Consider the following 10,174-nt stretch of genomic DNA (forward strand, 5'->3'; position numbering starts at 1 on the left):
GGAAGCACAAATCGGCAGCTGACTTGAGGTTCTGCCCCCTGAAACTCAATGTTGGGACTTATGCGTGTTTGAGTCCCTGGAGTATCAGAACTATTTCCTCTTCAAGAACAGCCTGTCCTTCCCTCCTTTTCCTCGCAACAAACTGTATGTGTAGGTGTGTGTGTGCACAGTCAATGCCTCCAGAGTGTTTTTTGCAACAGTCCTATTAAACTGAAAACACATGTTTAGCCTCCCATGCAGACAAAAAGTCCCAAAATGTGAAATACTTGTCCAAAAGTGGAAAGTGAATTTTATAAAAGAAATGGTTTATGGTTTATGAAAGAAGTGTTTGTAAAGAGAAATATGCGTGTTATGTAACTTGCTAAACAACCCAGTGGATCATTATAGCCATTGGTACCGTTGTGTCTCGAAGACGTCAGAGTGTGCTGTACACATCATGCCGTGTTAATACATAACTTATAAGTTACTTGTGTATATTTGCCACTTGACACCCAGTATGCTTGTCGCAAGACTGCATCGAATGACATGCTGTATGACATGATTCCTGTACACTATATTTCATATTGTGTTGTATGACTTAAACACATGACATAACTTACATAGGTTTATTGTCTTTAACATTTTAGTGCATGACATGACGTACCTAAAACATATGTGGGTCACATTACCTTAGAGGCCCAAATATAAGACTGTGTTTTTTGCATTGAAATAAGACTGAAAAAGAGGGAGTCGTCTTATATTCGCGGTCCAGACATTATACCCATTCACGACGCTACATGACGCCAGATATCATTGAAGCGATGTTCTCTCATGACAGATCTCAGCTACTCTCCCCATTCACGACGCTAGATGGCGCCAGATATCATTGAAGTGATGTTCTGTCATGACAGATCTCAGCTCCTCTCAAGTTTAACCAGTTTGCATTATTTAGTTGCAATGTTTTTCCTTATTCAGATCTTTTTCAAGACTACAGTTACAGTTAGACCTCACTTTGATGGTTAATGCAGTTATTGCAATTTTGTTGTTTTATCATAATAGATTGGTTTATTTACATTTCAAAAACCAGAAGCCATTCATTTACGAATGTGATTGCTCTAAATGTTCAGCTATTAAGATTTGACTGAGGCAAAATAACATGCTTTTTTCCCTCAAATATATTGTTATAATTATTTGTTTCGGATGTACTGTAATTATTTTCTGTATAAAAATTAATTTGGTGTTCAGTAAGTCTTTTTTTCAAACTTGAGTCTTGAAAAAGAGGGGGTCATCTTATAATCAGGGCCGTCTTATACTTGGGCCAATATGGTTCTTGCGTACATCACAAGATTAATGTCAAATGACTGGCATATATCGCTTGACTTCTGAATGCAACTTTACGATCAAACCTTACATATGGCGCACAGATTGTGTACATCACAAACGAAAATGAAATAAACTGCATGTCATGATTTCCATACACCACATTTCTTGTGTAGTATGACTTACAATTAAGAGATCCTGTTCCAGTTGAGTTGGGGTGTGTTAACACTAGAAAACCCAAGGAGGGATCAGTTGATGAATACACCTTTTTGTGCCCAGAGAGGGATCATCTGATCCTAATTTGCACATCTATTGTGGTCGTTGATGGTGGTCGTTGGTACTCACGCCTACGGACAATTTGGAATGATCAATCAGCCTAGCATGCACGTCTTAGGAATGTGGGAGGAAACCGGAGTGTTTTTCTATCCCTACATAAAGAAAGAAAAAAAAAAACGCAAATGTGTATGTATGTGGGAATGAAGCATTTAGCTACAGTAAATATGCCACAGACCTAATGTGGATGTGTAGCATAACAGGTTGACTTTCATAGTATATTGAACTATATTTTAGCAATCTTTTTTTTTGTTTTTTTTTTCATCTTGAATCCATTTCCAGCAGGCTTATAATGTAGACTCTAAGCCTAAACCAATGTAGGATAACAAAGACAAAATAACCGAATTTCAATCTCTGAAAGATTTATTTAGAGCAAAACAAAAAACTCTACAGTGTACTGTATACAATCCTGACACATCACTGGGTAAGGCGTACAGCATGAGCCACAAGTCAATCGGCCACATTTCTGACAGACATGAGACATTTTTTCCCCCCGTACACTTCTTTATTTGGCAGCGCCTCGTTTTTGCTGGTGGACTGTGTGTCATGGGAACAAATAAATCTTTCAGAAATTAAATTTGGGTTGTTTTGTCATTGTTATCCTATATTGCTTTAGGCCTTGGAGTCTACATTATTTACCAACTGAAAATGGATTCGAGATAGTGTTGAAATATACTGGTCAGAATATTCCTCTTGTCAGTGTCAGGGCACAAGAAAAAAACAGCATGAATGCAAACTGCCACAACAGGATCCCCAATTCCTAAAACGCGATTGCAAATTGGCAAAAGCACGAACCCCAATTGCCACAACACGACAGCAAAAGGCTCGCAGAACGACAGCAAAAGGCTCGCAGCCCGAATGCAAAAGGCTCGCAGCTCAACAGCAAAATCCCACAAGACGACGGCAAAAGGATGACCGGAAGTTAAAAAAAAAAAAAAAAAAAAAAGGGACGACACTTTTTATATTGCTATATGTCCTTTGTGACTATCTGTACGGACCTCTGTGAAGTTGCCCCCCCCCCCCCCCCCCCATCAGACGCAAATTTATATAGAAATGATGTCAATCGTTTGTGCTGTAAAAGTTTTGTTTGAGCTGCTTTCGTTGTAGAGATACTTACAATTCTTATATAGGTAAATCTGAGGTCAGCTAGCCCCCCATTTCAATTAACAATTGTGTCAATCGTTTGTGCTGCAATGGTTTTGTAGATCAGTATTATGCTTTTATTCAGATATTAATTTTGAGTTGTTACGTCACTCGTAGCTTTTCCTTAGCTTAGCTCCCGCGGCTAATGCAGCATACCACCTCTCAATAACAGAGGGGTGTCCTAGCTAGCTACCTAACAAGCACGATCATAACACAAACAAATTCGGGTCCGTTTCGCAGTAAATTGGGGGGGGCTTTAGGTATTAATTTTGAGTGATGACGTCACTCTAAGCCCCTCATTTACTGCAAAATGGTCCTGAAGTGCTGCCATTCGTTTGTGCTACGTTCGTGTTAGTTGTTAGGACACACCTCTGTTATTGAGAGAGTTGGTATGCTCTATTAGCCACGGGAGCTAAGCTAAGGAAAAACTACGAGTGACGTCACCACTTAATCTACAACTTTTTTTCTCCCATGTAGTTGTTCACAAAGTGGTGAACCTCGGCCCATCCTTGCTTGTGAACAACCATTATTGATACTCACCAGTGGAATATAATGGGGTGGTGGAGTCTCGCCCAGCTAACTATGAGTAGGAGGCGGAGTACAGACAATTGCATGGCAACTAGATATAAACCTCTCATACACAAAATCACAACTAAGGACAATTTAATGTTCAATCAGCCTACCCTGTTATTGGGATGTGGGAGGAAACCCAAGTACCAAGACAAAAATCCACACAGGCACAGGAAGAACATGCAAACGTCACACAGGAAGGACAGAGACTGAGCCCATGATCTTATAACTCATGTAACCGCTCATTCATCGTGCTGCGAGAGAATATTTTTCAAAAAGAACAATACAGTCTGATCATATAATATCTTGTGGTGTTTTCAACTGATAATAGGTTTCAAATCATGATAAGCATACAGTGGACTTCAGTGCAGTTCAGTTCCTGATTGGTGGACAGCGAATACTCTAACAGTGAAACAACAGAAATGAAGTTCCCCCTAAAAGGTTAAAGAGCATTTTGTTCACGTAGAAAATTCACACAGAAACCCAATAACTCTAACTTTTTTGGAGTAGTGTAAAAAAGTTTTCAGGACCACACAGACGTGACCCTAATTGAACCTTTCCCCCATTACCCGCCTCCAAAAAGGAGGGCCATAAAGGGGGCGTTTCCTCCTGGCGCCACAAAAACGGCCTTGGGCAACTCTCGTGTTGTCAGTCAGTCAAAATGGAGCTTTATCTGGATCTTCGCTCTCAGCCCTGCCGCTCCGTCTTCATGTTTGCCAGGGTCAATGCCATTCCCTTTGAATTCAAGCTGGTGGACCTGGCAAAAGGTACACACACATATTGACTTTTACCCTTCTTAGGGTTTGTGTCGCAAAGTAAATGTCCATAAAATAATGTGAGTGTATGTTTATGTACTTGTCAGGGGAGCAGTACAGCGAGGAGTTCAGTAAGATCAGCCCCGTAAGAAAAGTTCCAGTAATGAAGGATGGGGACTTTGTTCTGACAGAAAGGTAAAACAACCTTTTGAATTTAGCACACACTCTGTGTTAAATATACAGAATGAGCGAAGATTTGAAACTAGTTGTATGGTCATAAAATTGAAAATGTGAAGTGGAATAGTGGAAAACTGTAACAGGGGATGTCAAGATCATGAGAATAATGCATGGATTTGTGGGTGCACTTTCTGAATTGTAACCGTGACTTTAGTTGGTGACTTCATGACCTGCGTGAGTGGTTCTGTCAATAAACATACAAAACATTGAGCCTGACTTTATCTTCTTACTAAAGGAAAGTTAAACTTCTTTGTTAAATCTCATAAATGCCAGAATAAATTTTAATCAAAGATTCATTTATTTAATGTAAAAATGAGCTGCATATGGCTCCGGAGCCAACTGCTGCTGACCCCAGTATAGAACCATTTGCTCCCCACTTCCAATTGTTATGGGTGCAGCAATGTTGGCGAAGGGGACTTTGGGTGGGTACTGTATATTCCTTCGGTCACTTCCTTGCGAAGGGTGTTCAAAGTTTAACTGTTTATTCAAGTTTGAAATAAAAATGTGACACACAACGGCTTTTTTTTTTTTTTTTTAGATGTGAAAGACAACTTACTGTATACTAAAATTTCTAATAACCCAGAACTTGTCATTTGTTCTTAGAGAAAGATTACAATTTAATGTAATGTAAGATTGGTGGCCAAAAATGGTACTGCAGCGGTGCAGCCATGATTAATATATTGAAGACCATTCAACCTTTGGGCTGCTAGATAAGGTTTCACAGTCTACTTTTGTGTGAATTTGCGCCTGGTCTTTGTTCTCTATCACACCATCATTGCATTCCAATCAGAAAAGACAAAGGCTAAAAAAACTCCACACTAACATTAGCAATGATCATGTGAACATACAACACATGTAGTCTATGATTTATGTCTATTACCAGTGTTGTCACAGACTACTTGAAAAAGTAATTTACATACTGACTACTGATTACGCCTCAAAAAAGTAACGTAGTTTCTTTACTGATTACTTTATTATCAAAGTAACTAAGTTACTTCAAAAGTAATTATTCGGTTACTTTTTACCAAATTTTCTCCCTTTGCTGCCTCAAAATAAGAATGACAACAGAAAAATGTCATAACATGTAATCGACTTTCCGATAACTGAATTTAAAGAGGAAGAACAGACTTTTCACATATGGCTTAATCTTCGAGTTAGCGGGGGTTCAATTAGTCGATGGAGTTGATTTTAACCACCATTGACTCACGCGAGCTTAACCATTCAGGAGCCCTGAAACTAATAAATAACTGACAAACTGCATGGACTTTGTTGAAATCAATTCCACCAACTAATTAAACCCCCACTAACTCAAAGATTAAGCCTAATGTCAAAAATTCTGAACTTCGGGTTTGGGTTTAGGGGTTAGGGTTAACAACATCTCAGTGCCAAAGTAAAACAATGCAAATTGACTGCAAAATAATCAACGAAACACAAATGAATTGTGCAATAAAAACAAACGTGGGGGCAGGTGCGAATGCGCGCGCACAACCCGGAAATACGCCGTACACACACGCGGTCAATTTGGCCACAAAACGTGGCGGCAACTAAGCACTTTATACTCAGTCGGACTTACAACACATCCCAAAGATGTTAAATGAACACGTCACCTCACGGCATAAATGTGCACCACGACAATGATGTAAACAATGGCTGCTGACTCGGAGCGATGACTACCCGCCGTTGCAACGGCAAATCTACGAAATGGCAGCTCATATAGCGGCTTCAACCTATCGCTGGAACCCTCCAGAATGAAGGGAAATTACTCACGTTCATCCATGGACGCACACAGATCAACATTCCCTCGCACATCTCAACAGGTGGTTGAACTCGGCTCGAATGTGCTCTCCGTGTTCGACTCGCCTTTCTCAGTCCCAAAACACTTAGCGCATGTGACTCGAGACCAAAACAGTGAGTAATGGTGAGCGGTTACCATGGAAACGAACCTGTAGTGAGCAGATGGGAACCTATCTAACAATTTATATTCAAAATACTCTCTGTATATGAATACAATAGTCTTCATTCTACATATATTATGAGGCAATAACAACGCACCAACACTAAGGAAACTTTAATCTACCGGTTTGGAAAAATTAACGCGTTAGATTTCTTGTTACTGAAAGAAAGTAATCATATTACAGTAATGCGTTACTGACAACACTGTATATTACATACCAAAAATGAAATGAGTGCATGATAGTCTTAAAACGTAGCGGCTATGTTTGCCGTTTTCAGTGTGGCCATCCTTCAGTACCTGGCTGAGAAGCATGCATCCCGTCTCCCTGACCACTGGTACCCGGCTGACCTACGGCAGCGCGCGCGAGTCAATGAGTATCTATCCTGGCAGCAGATGAACCTGCGAGCCCATGGGTCAAAGGTCTTCCTGCTCAAGGTAGGACCCAAATTTGCACCCCTTTGCACTTACAACGCTAAACACTCATATCTCGAATCCAGAGGTGGTTAGAGTAGCCAATCATTTTACTCACATAAGAGTAGTGTTATTTCAAAATAATATTACTCAAGTAAAGTATTGGTGAAAAAAATACTCAAGTAATGAGTAACATTGTGATTACTTCTTACAATGTCTGTGTAAAATGACAATAGGTAATTTTGTAATGTAGTCGGATTCAAGTATGGATAACTTAATGAAATTTTCTATTTATGATTTATTTTTATGTAAAGTATTTGACCTGCGCTGCATGTATTTAAGAAAGTTTCCCTGTTTTTTCATTTCCTTAACACGCAAAAAATATGAATTTTTATCATGTGATTTGTGTCCAGTTGATGTTGGCTCATTTTACTTACTTTTGGACAGCCTCATTTATTCATGAGTTTAGTTTGCATGAGCTGGAGAGCACAGCAAGGTAGGCCATTGAAAGGTGTTTTGTAAAAGTTTAAAATTTGAAGCACTGAAGTATTAATTGTTTGTGTAATTATTTAACCCTTTATTGCCAAATGTAACACATTTGATGCACCTAAAATTTCATGATTTTGAGATTAATTCAGAATTTTGACATCTTTTTAGAAAAAAAATGATGGATGCAAGTCAACATTTGCATCTGCAGGTTACATGAGAAAAAAAAACAGGATTTAGCTAGGGTTATAGATATTAGAGCGCTTATTACACATATTCATTTTGACATTTCTTTTTACAAATTTGAAAAAAAGGTTTCATCAGGACCTTATTTTGGTTTCATCAGGACCTTATTTTTCAAATTTTGGGATTCTCTGATAATTGCTTCATGTTGCAGGTCTTTAAGGGTTAACAGTTTCATGGTGATGTAAGGAGAGATTGAAAGAATACAGAAATCTTGCTCATCAGTTCATCTCACGTCTCGTGGTGACTCCAGGGAGTTGCTACAATCTCGTTTTTTTTTTTTAATTTTATTATTTTTTTATTTTTTAACAACGGTAAAATAAAACCTCAACACGTCACTTATATAAACTGTTAATATCTTCAGCCCCTTTCAGACATACATTGAACTCCAGTTAAATCCCGTGATTCACACAGGTAACCCTTATGTCTGAAAGCAATTTCCAGAGTCGACTTACCCGGGACACGGCATGTGTGAAAACAGCCGTTTGATTCCCAGGTCACAGCGTGAAGGCTGATGACGTAGTAAATATCATGGCGGGCCGATCGTTATTTCCTCTTTCTTCGCAGCAAGACAAAAAGCGGTAAAAAAAACATTGCAACTATCACCATGGCAACCTGGAAAAATGTCAAAATTAAACTGGAAACATAACGAAACTAAATTGCTACTGGATCTGAGAGCCGAGCAAGAGATGGTCCATCGTCCATCTTTGGAAATGTGTGGTTTATTTTTTTGCCGATGCCAACTAAAAATGACGTAATGTCCGGGTTATAAATTCCTGCCCCCAGAGAGCATGAGTCGCCAACACGGGACGAATCTGAAAGTGTCCAACGCATGTAATTTCCGGTACATCTTCCCATGTCTGTAAGCCAGACACAGTTAAGTCACGCGTCACCTTACATGGGAATTTAGTGGGATATAGGTCTGAAAGGGGCTATAATGTACTATAACTTATTACATGACCATATTAGGCCCAGAAATACACAAAAATGATCAAACTCAGACTACAAAAAGCTACAGAAATGAAACACAACCCGTCCCAAGAGCATGAGTGCCCTCTAGTGGAGAAAACATATTTCCTACCATGAAATGAAAACAATCATATGTCCAATATTCCGTGGTCGAAATAAAAACAGAGGTTGAAATCCGTGCTTTCGAGTAATGGTGTTTATTTTTTATTGTGCTTTAAAAATAGCATGTGATTGAACAGGCCGGCGTAGTTGTACAACTTCCGACTGCAAGCTCACGTGTGGTCTGTGGCTGTATTTTTCCATCTCATTGGTATAATGGAGTCAAGTGATTATTGATGCGACGTCTCATTTGTGAAACTGGTAGAGCCACTGTGCTGACAAAACTAAAGTCAAATCTAATATGAAAAATAGGAAGAGGGAAAATGTAACGACTAAGTAGTGGAGTTAGAGTAGCATTTCTCCTTCACAAATTAGCTCAAGTAAAAAGTATTGCGTGGTAAAACTACTTTTAGAAATACATCTTTCTCAAAAAGTTACTATTAAACTAAGTAAATGTAACGGAGTAAATGAAACATGTTACTTATTACCCACCTCTGCTCAAATCAAACTTCTCAAAATAAGAGTGAGTAACAAGTTGCTGATAGGAGGATGTACTGTCTGTATAATAGTGTTGGTGTGCATGAGAAGACCAAAAAGAAGCCTAACGGAATTACATGTGTGCTTATTGAGAATTTCACAATTTTACCCACTGAAATGAATGTAAAAGCCAGCCATCTGTTAAAGCCTGCCAAATGTGTATGTGTGTCAGAACATGTACCCGGTGGTAATGGGACAGGAAGTCCCTGGGGACAAGATGTCATCGGCCGTTGGAGAGCTGACCCAGTCTGTGGACACCTTGGAGAAGCATTTCCTCGGTGAACGTTTGTTCCTGTGTGGCCCCTCAATCTCTCTGGCTGACCTGGTGGCCGTGGCTGAGATCATGCAGGTGACTGATGTTATACAAAACAGCTAACAACAGTTCTATCTGCTGGATGTGGCCAATTATATATGTTGTTTTTTGTGCTTAGCCGGTGAGCAGCGGCGTGGACGTGTTTTCGGGGCGTCCCAAGCTGTCAGCGTGGCGCGACCGCGTGAAAGAGGTGGTTGGCGCTGCGCTGTTTGACGAGGCCAACGCAGCTATCATGATCCCTGGCGGTACGGCGCAGGCGCTTCGCGAAGTAGCACTGCCGGATTCCTTGAAGGACAGATACAAGAAACTGTTCATGTGAAATGTCAATAAAAGCATAAAAAGGTAGCCTACTTTTTTTTTTTTAATTTAAAGAAGCATGTAAATCATGCAAACACAAGGTGACGCTGTTTCATGTGTGAATATGCGTCAATCATCGTTTAACTTGTTAAACCGTTGCTGTCATTGTGTGTAAGTCAGCAGCTTGAGCGGATTTGGGTGGACTCACTCAATGAAGCATTTAATAAAGCCAAGCATTTTTCTACTTTATTCTTGTTTAAAAATAATTCAGTAACATGTTCAAATCTTACCATAATTATTATATTTGAAGTGCTTAAAAACAATTTATTAATAAATATAAAAATATATATACATACTGTATAAAAGATTTTTTAAAAAAATTATACTTAGGGAAATAAAGTGAAAAAATGTCTTGTATGTATCGTGAAAAAATGTCTTATATGTATCTCTTTCCAATGCTAAATCTGAATAAATACATTGAACACAACCACACTCACACACAAACACAAAAAAATTGCGCACCAGATA

The 10,174-nt window shown here is 39.2% G+C and overlaps 1 protein-coding gene across 1 annotated transcript; it reads left to right on the forward strand.

The window, feature by feature from the left end:
* Positions 1-3,969: 3,969 nt before the first annotated feature.
* gstt1a (glutathione S-transferase theta 1a) lies at positions 3,970-9,860 on the forward strand. Its single transcript, XM_057832743.1, has 5 exons — positions 3,970-4,112; positions 4,208-4,295; positions 6,570-6,726; positions 9,209-9,385; positions 9,468-9,860. Exons 1-5 carry the CDS (start codon positions 4,007-4,009, stop codon positions 9,666-9,668), a joined length of 729 nt encoding a protein of 242 aa, XP_057688726.1. The 5' UTR covers positions 3,970-4,006; the 3' UTR covers positions 9,669-9,860.
* The last annotated feature ends 314 nt before the right edge of the window (positions 9,861-10,174 follow it).

This window comes from Corythoichthys intestinalis, chromosome 3 (genome assembly GCF_030265065.1).
Source record: "Corythoichthys intestinalis isolate RoL2023-P3 chromosome 3, ASM3026506v1, whole genome shotgun sequence".
Classification (NCBI taxonomy): Eukaryota; Metazoa; Chordata; class Actinopteri; order Syngnathiformes; family Syngnathidae; genus Corythoichthys; species Corythoichthys intestinalis.

What these genes read in the sequence shown, in the direction of transcription:
- gstt1a (XM_057832743.1), top strand. Translation starts at nt 4,007, where the DNA reads ATGGAGCTTTATCTGGATCTTCGCTCTCAGCCCTGCCGCTCCGTCTTC. An exon ending in GACTTTGTTCTGACAGAAAG is followed by an intron (nt 4,296 to 6,569) that starts GTAAAACAACCT and finishes TGCCGTTTTCAG; the next exon opens with TGTGGCCATCCTTCAGTACC. An exon ending in CCGTGGCTGAGATCATGCAG is followed by an intron (nt 9,386 to 9,467) that starts GTGACTGATGTT and finishes TTTTGTGCTTAG; the next exon opens with CCGGTGAGCAGCGGCGTGGA.